Source organism: Scyliorhinus torazame, chromosome 1 (genome assembly GCF_047496885.1).
Source record: "Scyliorhinus torazame isolate Kashiwa2021f chromosome 1, sScyTor2.1, whole genome shotgun sequence".
Classification (NCBI taxonomy): Eukaryota; Metazoa; Chordata; class Chondrichthyes; order Carcharhiniformes; family Scyliorhinidae; genus Scyliorhinus; species Scyliorhinus torazame.
Window position 1 is genome coordinate 424014681 of NC_092707.1, and position 23553 is coordinate 424038233.

Below are 23553 nucleotides of genomic sequence, written 5' to 3' on the forward strand. Positions count from 1 at the left end.
CTTGATTCGGAGCTCCATCCTTTCTTCTTAAAAAACTAGCTTATTAAATTGATGCATGATCAATGACCACTAAAGCGAGGTTGTAGTCCAACTGAAGGCTTTAATAAGCTCGATGTTTCCCCCAGTAGCTCAGGTACAGAATGAGGGCTGCTGGGGCGGCACAGGTTCTTATACCCCACCTATCAGGGCGGAGCTATCATACACTCTAACCAATAGAAAGCCTACAGTTTCCACCAATGGTGCTTTAGCCTATCAGGTACCGTAATACCTATAATACCACACAGAGGCATCTGTGTCCAGCTTAAAGTTGATTGGATAATCATTGACTTGCAATACAGTGTTCCATTCTGTATCAGAATTGATGGAGTGGACTCTGAGAGGTGATGATACTTCAGTGGTTCTATCATACTTTTCTATGATGCCAACAAAGAAAGTGTCTTCCAAAGAGTAAACATCTGTATCCTTTGAGAAATTTTGTTCAAAACCTTCTTCCACTTTGACTTTGACTTTGCAGATTTAAATGTGTGTCGATCTGCAGTGAGCAGCAAAGTGGTTTAAATTGCCACATTGTGAGCATAGCTTTCCTTGAGCAGGGCATTGTTTTTGAAAGTTGTAGGTTCCACACGTCATGATGTACACGTCATCATGCACTACATTTCTTCACGCATGTGCAGTTTGGTTTCCTGGGATTTGACAAAGTGTGCATGTGTAGGGTTACAACGCGCGCATGCAAGATGGCTGCCATCCGAAACATGCATTTTCTTCATCTGCCACACTGCCTTAACACATTCTACTTCAAGGTTCGGTTTTGCGCCCTTTTCACGGAGAAAAACTTCTTGGTACTGATTTTTTGATAACTGATGTAAACGACACATTTCAATTGCATTTTCAAGCCTGAGATCCTTTTGCCTCAGCAATTGTTCTCTGGGATTTTCATCAATTATACCGAAGACTATTTGGTCCCTGATCATGGAATCATTCTCAGAGTTTGACCATTTACGGTATATTTCCCCTCTATGTTCGACGTACCAAAATGCATTACCTCACATTGGTCCGAATTAAACTCCATTTGCCATTTCTCTGCCCAAGTCTCCAACATATCTGTGTCCTGCTGTATCCTCTGACAATCCTCAACACTATCGGCCACTCCACCAACTTTGGTGTCATCGCAAACTTACTAATCAGACCGGCTACATTATCCTCCAAATCGTTTATGTGTGGCCAGTTGTAGCCAGCCTCGAGCCCATCCTTGTTCCTTTGTTTTCCCCATGGTTATGTGCTTCCCCTCTTCCCTCCCCCCCTTCTGGTAGTGTCCCTTAACGCCATCTTTCCCCCTCCCCTCCTGTCCCCATTTGTACCGGTCCCACCCCACCAGGTGCTCATCCTCCCACAGGAGATGGGCCGCAGCCTCCCTTCTCTCTCATACCTCCTGCCGCTAGCTTTCCCGCTAATGTGCTGCCCCCCCCCCACCCCACGGGGTAGGTCTGAGTTTTTCCCTTGGCTGCTGCATTCCTTCCCTTTCTCCTCTTCCTCTCTCTTCCCTATTTCTGCTCCCCGCTGTTCTCACCTCTCGTCCCCGTGCCTTAGCATTCGGTTTTAAAATGAGGCCGCACAGTCCCACGCAAATTGTCTGTTTTTCAATCCTTTCAGGGTGATGGTTTCCCCCCTGCTTCGTTCCCAGCCCGTTCCTCTGGATGAACCTGTCCGCTTCTGCCAGGTCTGTAAAGTGCTGGTCGGTTAGCCAGAGTTTGACTGGGTAAAGCATCTCAAATTTTACCCCCCTTTGGAACAGGGCCGTCTTCGCTCTGTTTCATTCAGCCCAGCGCCTGGCCAGGTCTGCCCCAATGTTCTGATGAATTCTTATCTGTGTCCCTCCCAGTGGCAGGTTTCTGTCCGTCTGGCCCAGTCTGGATTCTATCCCGGTCTTGGTACGAGTCCCTGCATCTTTGCGATTATTGCCCTTGCTTGCTCCCGGCCCTGGGTTTGGGTCGGAGCGATCGGTGTGCCCCGTCCATCTCTGGTGGGTCTCTTCCCACCAGGCTTCCCAGCATCTGGGCCACACAGTCCGTGGGGTTTTTGCTTTCAGTCTCCTCCGGCAGCCCGGCTATTCTATGGATTTGGCACCTCGACCGGTTTTCTTAGACTTTCACTTTCCTCTTCAGGCTCTCCTGGTTCTGCACTAAGCTTGCTATGTCCACCTCGAGCGCGAAGATCCAGTCACTTTGGTCCGTGGAGGATTTTTCCAGCTCTCGGATTGTGTGCTCCTGGGCCTCTAGTCACCTGTTTTGTGACGGCCGCCTGCATGGTGGTCATTGCTTCCCTGGCCGCCACCCTGACTGCTGCCTGGATCTCGAGCCTTAGGCCCTCCTGGAATTCCTTCAGCTCTCGGGTGAGGAATTTCCTCCAGCCTCCCTCTGGCGAGCGGGAATTGCTTGCTCGGCCCGTTGGCCTCTTTCTGCCATGGCTGGGGCTCCCTCGCCTCGTGGGTCCCTTGGTTTCTCTGGTCTTCTGTTGCCTCTCATCTACTTCCGGCATCTGGTGCAGCTGCTGTTCGGCATTTCTTTTGTTGGCCTGTATCTTCTTTAGTGGGGTGAAGAGGGTAATGAGGGGGTCCTACCCCCCCCCCCCCCCCCCAAATCTAGTGGGTTAATTTTGGTTAAATTTATTCGATTACCTAGGAGAGGCACCTCTGGTGGGTCCGCTCAGCATGTCCCCGTCGTGATCGCTGCTATCTTGGCTTGCCTGTACTTTGAGGTTATCGATTAATCCCATCTCTTTGCACAATACAGGTCTAAGTATAGACTCCTCTCCAGCTGACTCCAGAACATGTGGTTTTAGATAAATAATCTACATCTTGGCCTGCGGATGACATAACGTGGAAGCATTGTAAACGGGGGATAGTGTAGAACTCCAAAATAACATAGACAGGTTGGTGAAGTGGGCAGATGGAGTTCAATGCAAAGTACATGCTGATGCATTTTGGTAGGAAGAGCATGGAGGGACAATATAAAATAACGGGTAAAAGAGGTGCAGGAGCAGAGGGAGCTGGGTGTATCTGTGCAGAGATCAATGAAGGTGGCAGGACAGGTGGAGAGAGTTCATAAAGCAGAGAGTATCTGGGATTGATTAATAGGAGCAGAGAGTACAAGAGCGAGGAGGTTATGCTAAACTTGTACAAGACACTAGTTAGACCTCAGCTGGAATATTGTGCACGGTTCTGGGAGCCACGCTATAGGAAGGATGTGAACACATTGGAGAGAGGGCAGGAGAGGTTTGCAAGAATGGCTCAGGGATGTGAAGAGGAAGAGGATCAATTGGAGAGGTTTGGACTGTTCCCCTGGGAGAGGTGGCTGAGAGGACATTTGATAAAGATGTTCAAATTCATGAGGGGACTGGACAGCTGATAGGGAGAAACTGTTCCCAATTGGAAAAGGATCAAGAACAGGGCAGCACAGTGGCTCCACAGCACCAGGGTCCCAGGTTCAATTCCCCGCTGGGTAACTGGGTCGGTGCAGACTCAATGGGACGAATGGCCTCGTCCTGCACTGTATGTTCTATGAATTCTCCCTCTGTGTACCCGAACAGGTGCCGGAATGTGGCGACTAGGGGCTTTTCACAGTAACTTCATTGCAGCGTTAATGCAAGCCTACTTGTGACAAAGATTATTATTATTATTAAGAACGAAGGGGCACAGATTTGAAGTGATTTGCAAAAGAATCAAATGTGTTGCAAGAAGATTATTTCTCACACAGCGAGTGGATGTGGTCTGGAATGGACTGGCTGGAATAGTAGTGGAGGCAGGTCCCATCGAGGCATGAGAGAGGGCGATAGATACATGGAAGTAACAATGTGCAGGGGAACAGCGCTAAGTCACAATGCTGCTTTGGAGAGTGGGTGTAGACACGATGGGTGAATGGTCTCCTTTCACAATCTAACAGTTCTCTGACTGTGTGGTTTGCGATGAAATGAATGCCTCAGTCAGAACGATCAGGGCACTATTTCGGACAACAGTTGCCGTTTGTGGTGAGATTCAGGGTTTTACATCCCAGCCGTTTGTTCCTCTCTTCTCACTGTTTGCAGGGGTTTCAGTTCCGCTTCAGACCAGGAGCAATCAGCACTGAAGCAGAGTGTTGCTCCTGTGACTCTGTCCACTTCTCAGCAGCAACTCTCACTATTCAAATCATATATAGTGTTGAAATAAATTAAATAGAGATGTTTTTGTTCATGCCCACACCTAATTGCCCTTGAACAGAGGTTTGCTCGGCCCTGACGGAGCGGGGCAGTTCAGGGACAGCCACGTCACTGTGGGTTTGTAGTCACGTGTCAACCAGATTGGGCAAGGACGGCAGATTTCCTTCCAAAACCAGATGGATTTTTACAACAATCGACAGCAAATTAATGGTCGCTATTAGCAAGGCTAATTTTATATTCCGGATTTCTTAATTGAACTTAAATTCCACCGGCTGCCATGGCAAGATTTGAACCCATGTCACCAGGTATTCGCCTGGGCTTCTGCATTGTTAATCCAGTGACATGTCTACTACACCACCAAATTTCAGAGCTCCTGTTAGTCTTAGAGACTGGAAAGAGAACAGGGGCAGATAGCGAAAGGGCAATTACTGAAACACACACACACACACACACATGGAAACTCATTTATTCAATTATCAACAAAAATTCTGACCATCAGCAAGGCCTTGTAAAAAGCCAACCCACCAGGAATGGAAGAATCCCGGAATCATGGATAGGGAGCTCCACGTGCACCAAAGTTCAAAGCAGTTGGTGTGAGGGGTTGGGGAGGGAGCTCAGACACCATCGCTCACAGGCAGGAGGCTCCCACACACGCATCAGCCCTCGAGGAGATTTGGGAAAGGAGGGGGGGCTTTGGCCCCCAGTCAAAAACATTCACTGAGGCCGAGAGGGGCCTTATGGTGGTCGACACTCATCAAACACTCCCATGACAGGCACGGGGTTAGATACAGAGTAAAGCTCCCTCTACACTGTCCCCATCAAACACTCCCAGGACAAGTACAGCACGAGATTAGATACAGCGTAAAGCTCCCTCGACACTGTCCCCATCAAACACTCCCAGGACAGGTACAGCACAGGGTTAGATACAGAGTAAAGCTCCCTCTACACTGTCCCCATCAAACACTCCCAGGACAGGTACAGCACGGGGTTAGATACAGAGTAAAGCTCCCTCTACACTGTCCCCATCAAACATTCCCAGGACAGGTACAGCACGGGGTTAGATACAGAGTAAAGCTCCCTCTACACTGTCCCCATCAAACACACCCAGGACAGATACCGCACGGGGTTAGAGACAGAGTAAAGCTCCCTCTACACTGTCCCCATCAAACACTCCCAGGACAGGTACCGCACGGGGTTAGAGACAGAGTAAAGCTCCCTCTACACTGTCCCCATCAAACACTCCCAGGACAGGTACAGCACGGGGTTAGAGACAGAGTAAAGCTCCCTCGACACTGTCCCCATCAAACACTCCCAGGACAGGTACAGCACGGGGTTAGATACACAGTAAAGCTCCTTCGACACTGTCCCCATCAAACACTCCCAGGACAGGTACAGCACGGGGTTAGATACAGAGTAAAGCTCCCTCTACACTGTCTCCATCAAACACTCCCATGACAGGTACAGCACGGGGTTAGAGACAGAGTAAAGCTCCTTCTACACTGTCCCCATCAAACACTCCCAGGACAGGTACAGCACGGGGTTAGATACAGAGTAAAGCTCCCTCTACACTGTCCCCATCAAACACTCCCAGGACAGGTACAGCATGGGGTTAGATACAGAGTAAAGCTCCCTCTACACTGTCCCCATAAAACATTCCCAAGACAGGTACAGCACGGGGTTAGATGCAGGGTAAAGCTCCCTCTACACTGTCTCCATCAAACACTCCCAGGACAGGTACAGCACGGGGTTAGATACAGAGTAAAGCTCCCTCTACAAAGTCCCCACCAAACACTCCCAGGACAGGTACAGCATGGGGTTAGATATAGAGTAAAGCTCCCTCTACACTGTCCCCATCAAACACTCCCAGGACAGGTACAGCACGGGGTTAGATACAGAGTAAAGCTCCGTCTACACTGTCCCCAACAAACACTCCCAGGACAGGTACAGCATGGGGTTAGATACAGAGTAAAGCTCCCTCTACACTGTCCCCATCAAACACTCCCAGGACAGGTACAGCACAGGGTTAGATACAGAGTAAAGCTCCCTCTACACTGTCCCCATCAAACACTCCCAGGACAGGTACAGCACAGGGTTAGATACAGAGTAAAGCTCCCTCTACACTGTCCCTATCAAACACTCCCAGGACAGGTACAGCAGGGGGTTAGATACAGAGTAAATCTCCCTCTACACTGTCTCTCTCAAACACTCCCAGGACAGGTACAGCACGGGGATAGATACAGAGTAAAGCTCCCTCTACACTGCCCCATCAAACACTCCCAGGACAGGTACAGCACGGGGTTAGATACAGAGTAAAGCTCCCTCTACACTGTCCCCATCAAACACTCCCAGGACAGGTACAGCACGGGGTTAGATACAGAGTAAAGCTCCCTCTACACTGTCCCCATCAAACACTCCCAGGACAGGTACAGCACGGGGTTAGATACAGAGTAAAGCTCCCTCTATACTGTCCCCATCAAACACGCCCAGGACAGGTACAGCACGGGGTTAGATACAGAGTAAAGCTCCCTCTACACTGTCCCCATCAAACACTCCCAGGACAGGTACAGCATGGGGTTAGATACAGAGTAAAGCTCACTCTACACTATCCCCATGAAACACTCCCAGGACAGGTACAGCACGGGGTTAGATACAGAGTAAAGCTCCCTCTACACTGTCCCCATCAAATGCTCCCAGGACAGGTACAGCACGGGGTTAGATACAGAGTAAAGCTCCCTCTACACTGTCCCCATCAAACACTCCCAGGACAGGTACAGCACGGGGTTAGATACAGAGTAAAGCTCCCTCTACACTGTCCCCATCAAACAGTCCCAGGACAGGTACAGCACGGGGTTAGATACAGAGTAAAGCTCCCTCTACACTGTCCCCATCAAACACTCCCAGGACAGGTACAGCACGGGGTTAGATACAGAGTAAAGCTCCCTCTACACTGTCCCTATCAATCACTCTCAAGGTCGGTACAGCATGGGGTTAGATACAGAGTAAAGCTCCCTCCACACTGTCCCTATCAATCACTCTCAAGGTCGGTACAGAGGTTTCACTCTTGTTGCCATCTTCAAGTGAGTATGTTCCAGCTGAGTCTCTGCAAACTCATCCCATCAGAAGTCTTCCAGTGGAGGGGAATCCTGCATTCTATCCTCTCTTCAATGTGGTCAGTTTGAGCTGTGTGTCTGGCCACAGCACACAGCATGGGCCATGGGCTGGCACTGTCACGTGACGTGTAGATGTGAAGCTTTACTGCATGAATCTACTGCACAGATGTATCGCGGATGAATTTTGACCGAGCCTCCTCCTGGCGGGAGTGCAGGCTCAAGTCTCAAGTTCTTGTTCCTCTTCCCCACGTAGAATGAGAATTAGCAAAAGGGAGAAAGAGAGGAAAAGCTTTTCATTGCCCGTGCACATACTTCTCAGAGCTGTGAGTCAGCGTCTGCCAGTACTGCCAGCTGACTGCAGCCAGGAACATGGCCAAGGACAGGTATATTGGGGAAAGGTGACTGCGTGACATCAGCTCCCCATCACACTGACTAAGAGATTCCACTTTCACCACAATCTTCTGCGTCCTTACTCCAGACATCCCGGCACCTGGAACCTTGTGTCCAATCTGAAAGACAACCGGAGAGAGCAGGGGTTAGGACCGCTGCCTTTCTGCACACAGTACACAACTCGAAAATTTACAATGACACAAAACTTGAAGAATAGGGAACTGTCGGGAGGATAGTGGTGAATGTGAGGAGATGTGGAGTGTCGGGAGGATAGTGGTGAATGTGAGGAGATGTGGAGTGTGGGGAGGACGGTGGTGAATGTGAGGAGATGTGGAGTGTGGGGAGGACGGTGGTGAATGTGAGGAGATGTGGAGTGTGGGGAGGACGGTGGTGAATGTGAGGAGATGTGGAGTGTGGGGAGGACGGTGGTTAATGTGAGATGTGGAGTGTGGGGAGGACGGTGGTGAATGTGAGGAGATGTGGAGTGTGGGGAGGACGGTGGTGAATGCGAGGAGATGTGAAGTGTGGGGAGGACGGTGGTGAATGTGAGGAGATGTGGAGTGTGGGGAGGATGGTGGTGAATGTGAGGAGATGTGGAGTGTGGGGAGGACGGTGGTGAATGTGAGATGTGGAGTGTGGGGAGAACGGTGGTGAATGTGAGGAGATGTGGAGTGTGGGGAGGATGGTGGTGAATGTGAGGAGATGTGGAGTGTGGGGAGGACGGTGGTGAATGTGAGGAGATGTGGAGTGTGGGGAGGATGGTGGTGAATGTGAGGAGATGTGGAGTGTGGGGAGGAAGGTGGTGAATGTGAGATGTGGAGTGTGGGGAGGACGGTGGTGAATGTGAGGAGATGTGGAGTGTGGGGAGGACGGTGCTGAATGTGAGATGTGGAGCGTGGGGAGGACGGTGGTGAATGTGAGGAGATGTGGAGTGTGGGGAGGACGGTGGTGAATGTGAGATGTGGAGTGTGGGGAGGACGGTGGTGAATGTGAGGAGATGTGGAGTGTGGGGAGGACGGTGGTGAATGAGGAGATGTGGAGTGTGGGGAGGATGGTGGTGACTGTGAGGAGATGTGGAGTGTGGGGAGGACGGTGGTGAATGAGATGTGGAGTGTGGGGAGGATGGTGGTGACTGTGAGGAGATGTGGAGTGTGGGGAGGACGGTGGTGAATGTGAGGAGATGTGGAGTGTGGGGAGGACGGTGGTTAATGTGAGGAGATGTGGAGTGTGGGGAGGACGGTGGTGAATGTGAGAAGATGTGGAGTGTGGGGTGGACGGTGGTGAATGTGAGGAGATGTGGAGTGTGGGGAGGACGGTGGTGAATGTGAGATGTGGAGTGTGGGGAGGACGGTGGTGAATGTGAGATGTGGAGTGTGGGGAGGACGGTGGTGAATGTGAGGAGATGTGGAGTGTGGGGAGGACGGTGGTGAATGTGAGGAGATGTGGAGTGTGGGGAGGACGGTGGTGAATGAGGAGATGTGGAGTGTGGGGAGGACGGTGGTGAATGTGAGATGTGGAGTGTGGGGAGGACGGTGGTGAATGTGAGATGTGGAGTGTGGGGAGGGCGGTGGTGAATGTGAGGAGATGTGGAGTGTGGGGAGGACGGTGGTGAATGTGAGGAGATGTGGAGTGTGGGGAGGACGGTGGTGAATGTGAGGAGATGTGGAGTGTGGGGAGGACGGTGGTGAATGTGAGGAGATGTGGAGTGTGGGGAGGACGGTGCTGAATGTGAGATGTGGAGTGTGGGGAGGACGGTGGTGAATGTGAGGAGATGTTGAGTGTGGGGAGGACGGTGGTGAATGTGAGGAGATGTGGAGTGTGGGGAGGACGGTGGTGAATGTGAGGAGATGTGGAGTGTGGGGAGGACGGTGGTGAATGTGAGGAGATGTGGAGTGTGGGGAGGACGGTGGTGAATGTGAGGAGATGTGGAGTGTGGGGAGGACGGTGCTGAATGTGAGATGTGGAGTGTGGGGAGGACGGTGGTGAATGTGAGGAGATGTTGAGTGTGGGGAGGACGGTGGTGAATGTGAGGAGATGTGGAGTGTGGGGAGGACGGTGGTGAATGTGAGGAGATGTGGAGTGTGGGGAGGATGGTGGTGAATGTGAGGAGATGTGGAGTGTGGGGAGGACGGTGCTGAATGTGAGATGTGGAGTGTGGGGAGGACGGTGGTGAATGTGAGGAGATGTGGAGTGTGGGGAGGACGGTGGTGAATGTGAGGAGATGTGGAGTGTGGGGAGGACGGTGGTGAATGTGAGGAGATGTGGAGTGTGGGGAGGACGGTGGTGAATGTGAGGAGATGTGGAGTGTGGGGAGGACGGTGCTGAATGTGAGATGTGGAGTGTGGGGAGGACGGTGGTGAATGTGAGGAGATGTGGAGTGTGGGGAGGATGGTGGTGAATGTGAGGAGCTGTGGAGTGTGGGGAGGACGGTGCTGAATGTGAGATGTGGAGTGTGGGGAGGACGGTGGTGAATGTGAGGAGATGTGGAGTGTGGGGAGGACGGTGGTGAATGTGAGGAGATGTGGAGTGTGGGGAGGACGGTGGTGAATGTGAGGAGATGTGGAGTGTGGGGAGGATGGTGCTGAATGTGAGATGTGGAGTGTGGGGAGGACGGTGGTGAATGTGAGGAGATGTGGAGTGTGGGGAGGACGGTGGTGAATGTGAGGAGATGTGGAGTGTGGGGAGGACGGTGGTGAATGTGAGATGTGGAGTGTGGGGAGGACGGTGGTGAATGTGAGGAGATGTGGAGTGTGGGGAGGACGGTGGTGAATGTGAGGAGATGTGGAGTGTGGGGAGGACGGCGGTGAATGTGAGGAGATGTGGAGTGTGGGGAGGACGGTGGTGAATGTGAGGAGATGTGGAGTGTGGGGAGGATGGTGGTGAATGTGAGATGTGGAGTGTGGGGAGGACGGTGGTGAATGTGAGATGTGGAGTGTGGGGAGGACGGTGGTGAATGTGAGGAGATGTGGAGTGTGGGGAGGACGGTGGTGAATGTGAGGATATGTGGAGTGTGGGGAGGACGGTGGTGAATGTGAGGAGATGTGGAGTGTGGGGAGGACGGTGGTGAATGTGAGGAGATGTGGAGTGTGGGGAGGACGGTGGTGAATGTGAGGAGATGTGGAGTGTGGGGAGGGCGGTGGTGAATGTGAGGAGATGTGGAGTGTGGGGAGGACGGTGGTGAATGTGAGGAGATGTGGAGTGTGGGGAGGACGGTGGTGAATGTGAGGAGATGTGGAGTGTGGGGAGGACGGTGGTGAATGTGAGATGTGGAGTGTGGGGAGGACGGTGGTGAATGTGAGATGTGGAGTGTGGGGAGGACGGTGGTGAATGTGAGGAGATGTGGAGCGTGGGGAGGACGGTGGTGAATGTGAGGAGATGTGGAGTGTGGGGAGGACGGTGGTGAATGTGAGGAGATGTGGAGTGTGGGGAGGACGGTGGTGAATGTGAGGAGATGTGGAGTGTGGGGAGGACGGTGGTGAATGTGAGGAGATGTGGAGTGTGGGGAGGACGGTGGTGAATGTGAGATGTGGAGTGTGGGGAGGACGGTGGTGAATGTGAGATGTGGAGTGTGGGGAGGAAGGTGGTGACTGTGAGGAGATGTGGAGTGTGGGGAGGACGGTGGTGAATGTGAGGAGATGTGGAGCGTGGGGAGGACGGTGGTGAATGTGAGGAGATGTGGAGCGTGGGGAGGACGGTGGTGAATGTGAGGAAATGTGGAGTGTGGGGAGGACGGTGGTGAATGTGAGGAGATGTGGAGTGTGGGGAGGACGGTGGTGAATGTGAGGAGATGTGGAGTGTGGGGAGGGCGGTGGTGAATGTGAGATGTGGAGTGTGGGGAGGACGGTGGTGAATGTGAGGAGATGTGGAGTGTGGGGAGGACGGTGGTGAATGTGAGGAGATGTGGAGTGTGGGGAGGACGGTGGTGAATGTGAGGAAATGTGGAGTGTGGGGAGGACGGTGGTGACTGTGAGGAGATGTGGAGTGTGGGGAGGACGGTGGTGAATGTGAGATGTGGAGTGTGGGGAGGACGGTGGTGAATGTGAGATGTGGAGTGTGGGGAGGACGGTGGTGAATGTGAGGAGATGTGGAGTGTGGGGAGGACGGTGGTGAATGTGAGGAGATGTGGAGTGTGGGGAGGGCGGTGGTGAATGTGAGATGTGGAGTGTGGGGAGGACGGTGGTGAATGTGAGATGTGGAGTGTGGGGGAGGACGGTGGTGAATGTGAGGAGATGTGGAGTGTGGGGAGGACGGTGGTGAATGTGAGGAGATGTGGAGTGTTTGGAGGACGGTGGTGACTGTGAGGAGATGTGGAGTGTGGGGAGGACGGTGGTGAATGTGAGGAGATGTGGAGTGTGGGGAGGGCGGTGGTGAATGTGAGATGTGGAGTGTGGGGAGGATGGTGGTGACTGTGAGGAGATGTGGAGTGTGGGGAGGGCGGTGGTGAATGTGAGGAGATGTGGAGTGTGGGGAGGACGGTGGTGAATGTGAGATGTGGAGCGTGGGGAGGACGTTGGTGAATGTGAGATGTGGAGTGTGGGGAGGACGGTGGTGACTGTGAGGAGATGTGGAGTGTGGGGAGGACGGTGGTGAATGTGAGGAGATGTGGAGTGTGGGGAGGACGGTGGTGAATGTGAGGAGATGTGGAGTGTGGGGAGGACGGTGGTGACTGTGAGGAGATGTGGAGTGTGGGGAGGACGGTGGTGAATGTGAGGAGATGTGGAGTGTGGGGAGGACGGTGGTGAATGTGAGATGTGGAGTGTGGGGAGGGCGGTGGTGAATGTGAGGAGATGTGGAGTGTGGGGAGGACGGTGGTGAATGTGAGATGTGGAGCGTGGGGAGGACGTTGGTGAATGTGAGATGTGGAGTGTGGGGAGGACGGTGGTGAATGTGAGGAGATGTGGAGTGTGGGGAGGACGGTGGTGAATGTGAGGAGATGTGGAGTGTGGGGAGGACGGTGGTGAATGTGAGGAGATGTGGAGTGTGGGGAGGACGGTGGTGACTGTGAGGAGATGTGGAGTGTGGGGCGGACGGTGGTGAATGTGAGGAGATGTGGAGTGTGGGGAGGACGGTGGTGAATGTGAGGAGATGTGGAGTGTGGGGAGGACGGTGGTGACTGTGAGGAGATGTGGAGTGTGGGGAGGACGGTGGTGAATGTGAGGAGATGTGGAGTGTGGGGAGGACGGTGGTGAATGTGAGATGTGGAGTGTGGGGAGGACGGTGGTGAATGTGAGATGTGGAGTGTGGGGAGGACGGTGGTGAATGTGAGGAGATGTGGAGTGTGGGGAGGACGGTGGTGAATGTGAGGAGATGTGGAGTGTGGGGAGGACGGTGGTGAATGTGAGATGTGGAGTGTGGGGAGGACGGTGGTGAATGTGAGATGTGGAGTGTGGGGAGGAAGGTGGTGACTGTGAGGAGATGTGGAGAGTGGGGAGGACGGTGGTGAATGTGAGGAGATGTGGAGCGTGGGGAGGACGGTGGTGAATGTGAGGAGATGTGGAGTGTGGGGAGGACGGTGGTGAATGTGAGGAGATGTGGAGTGTGGGGAGGGCGGTGGTGAATGTGAGGAGATGTGGAGTGTGGGGAGGACGGTGGTGAATGTGAGATGTGGAGTGTGGGGAGGACGGTGGTGAATGTGAGATGTGGAGTGTGGGGAGGACGGTGGTGAATGTGAGATGTGGAGTGTGGGGAGGATGGTGGTGACTGTGAGGAGATGTGGAGTGTGGGGAGGACGGTGGTGAATGTGAGGAGATGTGGAGTGTGGGGAGGACGGTGGTGAATGTGAGGAGATGTGGAGTGTGGGGAGGACGGTGGTGACTGTGAGGAGATGTGGAGTGTGGGGAGGACGGTGGTGAATGTGAGGAGATGTGGAGTGTGGGGAGGACGGTGGTGAATGTGAGATGTGGAGTGTGGGGAGAACGGTGGTGAATGTGAGATGTGGAGTGTGGGGAGGACGGTGGTGAATGTGAGATGTGGAGTGTGGGGAGGACGGTGGTGAATGTGAGATGTGGAGTGTGGGGAGGACGGTGGTGAATGTGAGGAGATGTGGAGCGTGGGGAGGACGGTGGTGAATGTGAGGAGAAGTGGAGTGTGGGGAGGACGGTGCTGAATGTGAGGAGATGTGGAGTGTGGGGAGGACGGTGGTGAATGTGAGGAGATGTGGAGTGTGGGGAGGACGGTGGTGAATGTGAGGAGATGTGGAGTGTGAGGAGGGCGGTGGTGAATGTGAGGAGATGTGGAGTGTGGGGAGGACGGTGGTGAATGTGAGATGTGGAGTGTCGGGGAGGACGGTGGTGAATGTGAGGAGATGTGGAGTGTGGGGAGGATGGTGGTGAATGTGAGGAGATGTGGAGTGTGGGGAGGACGGTGGTGAATGTGAGATGTGGAGTGTGGGGAGGACGGTGGTGAATGTGAGGAGATGTGGAGTGTGGGGAGGATGGTGGTGAATGTGAGGAGATGTGGAGTGTGGGGAGGACGGTGGTGAATGTGAGGAGATGTGGAGTGTGGGGAGGACGGTGGTGAATGTGAGATGTGGAGTGTGGGGAGGACGGTGGTGAATGTGAGATGTGGAGAGTGGGGAGGACGGTGCTGAATGTGAGGAGATGTGGAGTGTGGGGAGGACGGTGGTGAATGTGAGATGTGGAGTGTGGGGAGGACGGTGGTGAATGTGAGGAGATGTGGAGTGTGGGGAGGACGGTGGTGAATGTGAGATGTGGAGTGTGGGGAGGACGGTGGTGAATATGAGGAGATGTGGAGTGTGGGGAGGATGGTGGTGAATGTGAGGAGATGTGGAGTGTGGGGAGGACGGTGGTGAATGTGAGGAGATGTGGAGTGTGGGGAGGACGGTGGTTAATGTGAGGAGATGTGGAGTGTGGGGAGGACGGTGGTGAATGTGAGAAGATGTGGAGTGTGGGGTGGACGGTGGTGAATGTGAGGAGATGTGGAGTGTGGGGAGGACGGTGGTGAATGTGAGATGTGGAGTGTGGGGAGGACGGTGGTGAATGTGAGATGTGGAGTGTGGGGAGGACGGTGGTGAATGTGAGGAGATGTGGAGTGTGGGGAGGACGGTGGTGAATGTGAGGAGATGTGGAGTGTGGGGAGGACGGTGGTGAATGAGGAGATGTGGAGTGTGGGGAGGACGGTGGTGAATGTGAGATGTGGAGTGTGGGGAGGACGGTGGTGAATGTGAGATGTGGAGTGTGGGGAGGGCGGTGGTGAATGTGAGGAGATGTGGAGTGTGGGGAGGACGGTGGTGAATGTGAGGAGATGTGGAGTGTGGGGAGGACGGTGGTGAATGTGAGGAGATGTGGAGTGTGGGGAGGACGGTGGTGAATGTGAGGAGATGTGGAGTGTGGGGAGGACGGTGCTGAATGTGAGATGTGGAGTGTGGGGAGGACGGTGGTGAATGTGAGGAGATGTTGAGTGTGGGGAGGACGGTGGTGAATGTGAGGAGATGTGGAGTGTGGGGAGGACGGTGGTGAATGTGAGGAGATGTGGAGTGTGGGGAGGACGGTGGTGAATGTGAGGAGATGTGGAGTGTGGGGAGGACGGTGGTGAATGTGAGGAGATGTGGAGTGTGGGGAGGACGGTGCTGAATGTGAGATGTGGAGTGTGGGGAGGACGGTGGTGAATGTGAGGAGATGTTGAGTGTGGGGAGGACGGTGGTGAATGTGAGGAGATGTGGAGTGTGGGGAGGACGGTGGTGAATGTGAGGAGATGTGGAGTGTGGGGAGGATGGTGGTGAATGTGAGGAGATGTGGAGTGTGGGGAGGACGGTGCTGAATGTGAGATGTGGAGTGTGGGGAGGACGGTGGTGAATGTGAGGAGATGTGGAGTGTGGGGAGGACGGTGGTGAATGTGAGGAGATGTGGAGTGTGGGGAGGACGGTGGTGAATGTGAGGAGATGTGGAGTGTGGGGAGGACGGTGGTGAATGTGAGGAGATGTGGAGTGTGGGGAGGACGGTGCTGAATGTGAGATGTGGAGTGTGGGGAGGACGGTGGTGAATGTGAGGAGATGTGGAGTGTGGGGAGGATGGTGGTGAATGTGAGGAGCTGTGGAGTGTGGGGAGGACGGTGCTGAATGTGAGATGTGGAGTGTGGGGAGGACGGTGGTGAATGTGAGGAGATGTGGAGTGTGGGGAGGACGGTGGTGAATGTGAGGAGATGTGGAGTGTGGGGAGGACGGTGGTGAATGTGAGGAGATGTGGAGTGTGGGGAGGATGGTGCTGAATGTGAGATGTGGAGTGTGGGGAGGACGGTGGTGAATGTGAGGAGATGTGGAGTGTGGGGAGGACGGTGGTGAATGTGAGGAGATGTGGAGTGTGGGGAGGACGGTGGTGAATGTGAGATGTGGAGTGTGGGGAGGACGGTGGTGAATGTGAGGAGATGTGGAGTGTGGGGAGGACGGTGGTGAATGTGAGGAGATGTGGAGTGTGGGGAGGACGGCGGTGAATGTGAGGAGATGTGGAGTGTGGGGAGGACGGTGGTGAATGTGAGGAGATGTGGAGTGTGGGGAGGATGGTGGTGAATGTGAGATGTGGAGTGTGGGGAGGACGGTGGTGAATGTGAGATGTGGAGTGTGGGGAGGACGGTGGTGAATGTGAGGAGATGTGGAGTGTGGGGAGGACGGTGGTGAATGTGAGGATATGTGGAGTGTGGGGAGGACGGTGGTGAATGTGAGGAGATGTGGAGTGTGGGGAGGACGGTGGTGAATGTGAGGAGATGTGGAGTGTGGGGAGGACGGTGGTGAATGTGAGGAGATGTGGAGTGTGGGGAGGGCGGTGGTGAATGTGAGGAGATGTGGAGTGTGGGGAGGACGGTGGTGAATGTGAGGAGATGTGGAGTGTGGGGAGGACGGTGGTGAATGTGAGGAGATGTGGAGTGTGGGGAGGACGGTGGTGAATGTGAGATGTGGAGTGTGGGGAGGACGGTGGTGAATGTGAGATGTGGAGTGTGGGGAGGACGGTGGTGAATGTGAGGAGATGTGGAGCGTGGGGAGGACGGTGGTGAATGTGAGGAGATGTGGAGTGTGGGGAGGACGGTGGTGAATGTGAGGAGATGTGGAGTGTGGGGAGGACGGTGGTGAATGTGAGGAGATGTGGAGTGTGGGGAGGACGGTGGTGAATGTGAGGAGATGTGGAGTGTGGGGAGGACGGTGGTGAATGTGAGATGTGGAGTGTGGGGAGGACGGTGGTGAATGTGAGATGTGGAGTGTGGGGAGGAAGGTGGTGACTGTGAGGAGATGTGGAGTGTGGGGAGGACGGTGGTGAATGTGAGGAGATGTGGAGCGTGGGGAGGACGGTGGTGAATGTGAGGAGATGTGGAGCGTGGGGAGGACGGTGGTGAATGTGAGGAAATGTGGAGTGTGGGGAGGACGGTGGTGAATGTGAGGAGATGTGGAGTGTGGGGAGGACGGTGGTGAATGTGAGGAGATGTGGAGTGTGGGGAGGGCGGTGGTGAATGTGAGATGTGGAGTGTGGGGAGGACGGTGGTGAATGTGAGGAGATGTGGAGTGTGGGGAGGACGGTGGTGAATGTGAGGAGATGTGGAGTGTGGGGAGGACGGTGGTGAATGTGAGGAAATGTGGAGTGTGGGGAGGACGGTGGTGACTGTGAGGAGATGTGGAGTGTGGGGAGGACGGTGGTGAATGTGAGGAGATGTGGAGTGTGGGGAGGGCGGTGGTGAATGTGAGATGTGGAGTGTGGGGAGGACGGTGGTGAATGTGAGATGTGGAGTGTGGGGGAGGACGGTGGTGAATGTGAGGAGATGTGGAGTGTGGGGAGGACGGTGGTGAATGTGAGGAGATGTGGAGTGTTTGGAGGACGGTGGTGACTGTGAGGAGATGTGGAGTGTGGGGAGGACGGTGGTGAATGTGAGGAGATGTGGAGTGTGGGGAGGGCGGTGGTGAATGTGAGATGTGGAGTGTGGGGAGGATGGTGGTGACTGTGAGGAGATGTGGAGTGTGGGGAGGGCGGTGGTGAATGTGAGGAGATGTGGAGTGTGGGGAGGACGGTGGTGAATGTGAGATGTGGAGCGTGGGGAGGACGTTGGTGAATGTGAGATGTGGAGTGTGGGGAGGACGGTGGTGACTGTGAGGAGATGTGGAGTGTGGGGAGGACGGTGGTGAATGTGAGGAGATGTGGAGTGTGGGGAGGACGGTGGTGAATGTGAGGAGATGTGGAGTGTGGGGAGGACGGTGGTGACTATGAGGAGATGTGGAGTGTGGGGAGGACGGTGGTGAATGTGAGGAGATGTGGAGTGTGGGGAGGACGGTGGTGAATGTGAGATGTGGAGTGTGGGGAGGGCGGTGGTGAATGTGAGGAGATGTGGAGTGTGGGGAGGACGGTGGTGAATGTGAGATGTGGAGCGTGGGGAGGACGTTGGTGAATGTGAGATGTGGAGTGTGGGGAGGACGGTGGTGAATGTGAGGAGATGTGGAGTGTGGGGAGGACGGTGGTGAATGTGAGGAGATGTGGAGTGTGGGGAGGACGGTGGTGAATGTGAGGAGATGTGGAGTGTGGGGAGGACGGTGGTGACTGTGAGGAGATGTGGAGTGTGGGGCGGACGGTGGTGAATGTGAGGAGATGTGGAGTGTGGGGAGGACGGTGGTGAATGTGAGGAGATGTGGAGTGTGGGGAGGACGGTGGTGACTGTGAGGAGATGTGGAGTGTGGGGAGGACGGTGGTGAATGTGAGGAGATGTGGAGTGTGGGGAGGACGGTGGTGAATGTGAGATGTGGAGTGTGGGGAGGACGGTGGTGAATGTGAGATGTGGAGTGTGGGGAGGACGGTGGTGAATGTGAGGAGATGTGGAGTGTGGGGAGGACGGTGGTGAATGTGAGGAGATGTGGAGTGTGGGGAGGACGGTGGTGAATGTGAGATGTGGAGTGTGGGGAGGACGGTGGTGAATGTGAGATGTGGAGTGTGGGGAGGAAGGTGGTGACTGTGAGGAGATGTGGAGAGTGGGGAGGACGGTGGTGAATGTGAGGAGATGTGGAGCGTGGGGAGGACGGTGGTGAATGTGAGGAGATGTGGAGTGTGGGGAGGACGGTGGTGAATGTGAGGAGATGTGGAGTGTGGGGAGGGCGGTGGTGAATGTGAGGAGATGTGGAGTGTGGGGAGGACGGTGGTGAATGTGAGATGTGGAGTGTGGGGAGGACGGTGGTGAATGTGAGATGTGGAGTGTGGGGAGGACGGTGGTGAATGTGAGATGTGGAGTGTGGGGAGGATGGTGGTGACTGTGAGGAGATGTGGAGTGTGGGGAGGACGGTGGTGAATGTGAGGAGATGTGGAGTGTGGGGAGGACGGTGGTGAATGTGAGGAGATGTGGAGTGTGGGGAGGACGGTGGTGACTGTGAGGAGATGTGGAGTGTGGGGAGGACGGTGGTGAATGTGAGGAGATGTGGAGTGTGGGGAGGACGGTGGTGAATGTGAGATGTGGAGTGTGGGGAGAACGGTGGTGAATGTGAGATGTGGAGTGTGGGGAGGACGGTGGTGAATGTGAGATGTGGAGTGTGGGGAGGACGGTGGTGAATGTGAGATGTGGAGTGTGGGGAGGACGGTGGTGAATGTGAGGAGATGTGGAGCGTGGGGAGGACGGTGGTGAATGTGAGGAGAAGTGGAGTGTGGGGAGGACGGTGCTGAATGTGAGGAGATGTGGAGTGTGGGGAGGACGGTGGTGAATGTGAGGAGATGTGGAGTGTGGGGAGGACGGTGGTGAATGTGAGGAGATGTGGAGTGTGAGGAGGACGGTGGTGAATGTGAGGAGATGTGGAGTGTGGGGAGGACGGTGGTGAATGTGAGATGTGGAGTGTCGGGGAGGACGGTGGTGAATGTGAGGAGATGTGGAGTGTGGGGAGGATGGTGGTGAATGTGAGGAGATGTGGAGTGTGGGGAGGACGGTGGTGAATGTGAGATGTGGAGTGTGGGGAGGACGGTGGTGAATGTGAGGAGATGTGGAGTGTGGGGAGGATGGTGGTGAATGTGAGGAGATGTGGAGTGTGGGGAGGACGGTGGTGAATGTGAGGAGATGTGGAGTGTGGGGAGGACGGTGGTGAATGTGAGATGTGGAGTGTGGGGAGGACGGTGGTGAATGTGAGATGTGGAGAGTGGGGAGGACGGTGCTGAATGTGAGGAGATGTGGAGTGTGGGGAGGACGGTGGTGAATGTGAGATGTGGAGTGTGGGGAGGACGGTGGTGAATGTGAGGAGATGTGGAGTGTGGGGAGGACGGTGGTGAATGTGAGATGTGGAGTGTGGGGAGGACGGTGGTGAATATGAGGAGATGTGGAGTGTGGGGAGGATGGTGGTGAATGTGAGGAGATGTGGAGTGTGGGGAGGACGGTGGTGAATGTGAGGAGATGTGGAGTGTGGGGAGGACGGTGGTGAATGTGAGATGTGGAGTGTGGGGAGGACGGTGGTGAATATGAGGAGATGTGGAGTGTGGGGAGGATGGTGGTGAATGTGAGGAGATGTGGAGTGTGGGGAAGACGGTGGTGAATGTGAGATGTGGAGTGTGGGGAGGACGGTGGTGAATGTGAGATGTGGAGTGTGGGGAGGACGGTGGTGAATGTGAGATGTGGAGTGTGGGGAGGACGGTGGTGAATGTGAGGAGATGTGGAGCGTGGGGAGGACGGTGGTGAATGTGAGGAGATGTGGAGTGTGGGGAGGACGGTGGTGAATGTGAGGAGATGTGGAGTGTGGGGAGGACGGTGGTGAATGTGAGGAGATGTGGAGTGTGGGGAGGACGGTGGTGAATGTGAGGAGATGTGGAGTGTGAGGAGGACGGTGGTGAATGTGAGGAGATGTGGAGTGTGGGGAGGACGGTGGTGAATGTGAGATGTGGAGTGTCGGGGAGGACGGTGGTGAATGTGAGGAGATGTGGAGTGTGGGGAGGATGGTGGTGAATGTGAGGAGATGTGGAGTGTGGGGAGGACGGTGGTGAATGTGAGATGTGGAGTGTGGGGAGGACGGTGGTGAATGTGAGGAGATGTGGAGTGTGGGGAGGACGGTGGTGAATGTGAGGAGATGTGGAGTGTGGGGAGGACGGTGGTGAATGTGAGGAGATGTGGAGCGTGGGGAGGACGGTGGTGAATGTGAGGAGATGTGGAGTGTGGGGAGGACGGTGGTGAATGTGAGGAGATGTGGAGTGTGGGGAGGATGGTGGTGACTGTGAGGAGATGTTTAGTGTGGGGAGGACGGTGGTGAATGTGAGGAGATGTGGAGTGTGGGGAGGGCGGTGGTGAATGTGAGATGTGGAGTGTGGGGAGGATGGTGGTGACTGTGAGGAGATGTGGAGTGTGGGGAGGGCGGTGGTGAATGTGAGGAGATGTGGAGTGTGGGGAGGACGGTGGTGAATGTGAGATGTGGAGCGTGGGGAGGGCGGTGGTGAATGTGAGGAGATGTGGAGTGTGGGGAGGACGGTGGTGAATGTGAGATGTGGAGTGTGGGGAGGACGGTGGTGAATGTGAGATGTGGAGTGTGGGGAGGACGGTGGTGAATGTGAGATGTGGAGTGTGGGGAGGATGGTGGTGACTGTGAGGAGATGTGGAGTGTGGGGAGGACGGTGGTGAATGTGAGGAGATGTGGAGTGTGGGGAGGACGGTGGTGAATGTGAGGAGATGTGGAGTGTGGGGAGGACGGTGGTGACTGTGAGGAGATGTGGAGTGTGGGGAGGACGGTGGTGAATGTGAGGAGATGTGGAGTGTGGGGAGGACGGTGGTGAATGTGAGATGTGGAGTGTGGGGAGAACGGTGGTGAATGTGAGATGTGGAGTGTGGGGAGGACGGTGGTGAATGTGAGATGTGGAGTGTGGGGAGGACGGTGGTGAATGTGAGATGTGGAGTGTGGGGAGGACGGTGGTGAATGTGAGGAGATGTGGAGCGTGGGGAGGACGGTGGTGAATGTGAGGAGAAGTGGAGTGTGGGGAGGACGGTGCTGAATGTGAGGAGATGTGGAGTGTGGGGAGGACGGTGGTGAATGTGAGGAGATGTGGAGTGTGGGGAGGACGGTGGTGAATGTGAGGAGATGTGGAGTGTGAGGAGGACGGTGGTGAATGTGAGGAGATGTGGAGTGTGGGGAGGACGGTGGTGAATGTGAGATGTGGAGTGTCGGGGAGGACGGTGGTGAATGTGAGGAGATGTGGAGTGTGGGGAGGATGGTGGTGAATGTGAGGAGATGTGGAGTGTGGGGAGGACGGTGGTGAATGTGAGATGTGGAGTGTGGGGAGGACGGTGGTGAATGTGAGGAGATGTGGAGTGTGGGGAGGATGGTGGTGAATGTGAGGAGATGTGGAGTGTGGGGAGGACGGTGGTGAATGTGAGGAGATGTGGAGTGTGGGGAGGACGGTGGTGAATGTGAGATGTGGAGTGTGGGGAGGACGGTGGTGAATGTGAGATGTGGAGAGTGGGGAGGACGGTGCTGAATGTGAGGAGATGTGGAGTGTGGGGAGGACGGTGGTGAATGTGAGATGTGGAGTGTGGGGAGGACGGTGGTGAATGTGAGGAGATGTGGAGTGTGGGGAGGACGGTGGTGAATGTGAGATGTGGAGTGTGGGGAGGACGGTGGTGAATATGAGGAGATGTGGAGTGTGGGGAGGATGGTGGTGAATGTGAGGAGATGTGGAGTGTGGGGAGGACGGTGGTGAATGTGAGGAGATGTGGAGTGTGGGGAGGACGGTGGTGAATGTGAGATGTGGAGTGTGGGGAGGACGGTGGTGAATATGAGGAGATGTGGAGTGTGGGGAGGATGGTGGTGAATGTGAGGAGATGTGGAGTGTGGGGAAGACGGTGGTGAATGTGAGATGTGGAGTGTGGGGAGGACGGTGGTGAATGTGAGATGTGGAGTGTGGGGAGGACGGTGGTGAATGTGAGATGTGGAGTGTGGGGAGGACGGTGGTGAATGTGAGGAGATGTGGAGCGTGGGGAGGACGGTGGTGAATGTGAGGAGATGTGGAGTGTGGGGAGGACGGTGGTGAATGTGAGGAGATGTGGAGTGTGGGGAGGACGGTGGTGAATGTGAGGAGATGTGGAGTGTGGGGAGGACGGTGGTGAATGTGAGGAGATGTGGAGTGTGAGGAGGACGGTGGTGAATGTGAGGAGATGTGGAGTGTGGGGAGGACGGTGGTGAATGTGAGATGTGGAGTGTCGGGGAGGACGGTGGTGAATGTGAGGAGATGTGGAGTGTGGGGAGGATGGTGGTGAATGTGAGGAGATGTGGAGTGTGGGGAGGACGGTGGTGAATGTGAGATGTGGAGTGTGGGGAGGACGGTGGTGAATGTGAGGAGATGTGGAGTGTGGGGAGGACGGTGGTGAATGTGAGGAGATGTGGAGTGTGGGGAGGACGGTGGTGAATGTGAGGAGATGTGGAGCGTGGGGAGGACGGTGGTGAATGTGAGGAGATGTGGAGTGTGGGGAGGACGGTGGTGAATGTGAGGAGATGTGGAGTGTGGGGAGGATGGTGGTGACTGTGAGGAGATGTTTAGTGTGGGGAGGACGGTGGTGAATGTGAGGAGATGTGGAGTGTGGGGAGGGCGGTGGTGAATGTGAGATGTGGAGTGTGGGGAGGATGGTGGTGACTGTGAGGAGATGTGGAGTGTGGGGAGGGCGGTGGTGAATGTGAGGAGATGTGGAGTGTGGGGAGGACGGTGGTGAATGTGAGATGTGGAGCGTGGGGAGGACGTTGGTGAATGTGAGATGTGGAGTGTGGGGAGGACGGTGGTGAATGTGAGATGTGGAGTGTGGGGAGGACGGTGGTGACTGTGAGGAGATGTGGAGTGTGGGGAGGACGGTGGTGAATGTGAGGAGATGTGGAGTGTGGGGAGGACGGTGGTGAATGTGAGGAGATGTGGAGTGTGGGGAGGACGGTGGT

The 23553-nt window shown here is 55.0% G+C and overlaps 1 protein-coding gene across 2 annotated transcripts in view; it reads right to left on the minus strand.

Moving 5' to 3' along the window:
- Nucleotides 1–4641: 4641 nt before the first annotated feature.
- Nucleotides 4642–23553, minus strand: part of fdft1 (farnesyl-diphosphate farnesyltransferase 1) — a 117041-nt gene continuing 98129 nt past the window's right edge. For both annotated transcript variants that reach the window (XM_072515516.1, XM_072515509.1), the window contains exon 8: nt 4642–7810. In XM_072515516.1, coding sequence (XP_072371617.1) covers nt 7595–7810 — 216 coding nt within the window. In that variant the 3' untranslated portion in view covers nt 4642–7594. The remainder of the gene's footprint in view (nt 7811–23553) is intronic.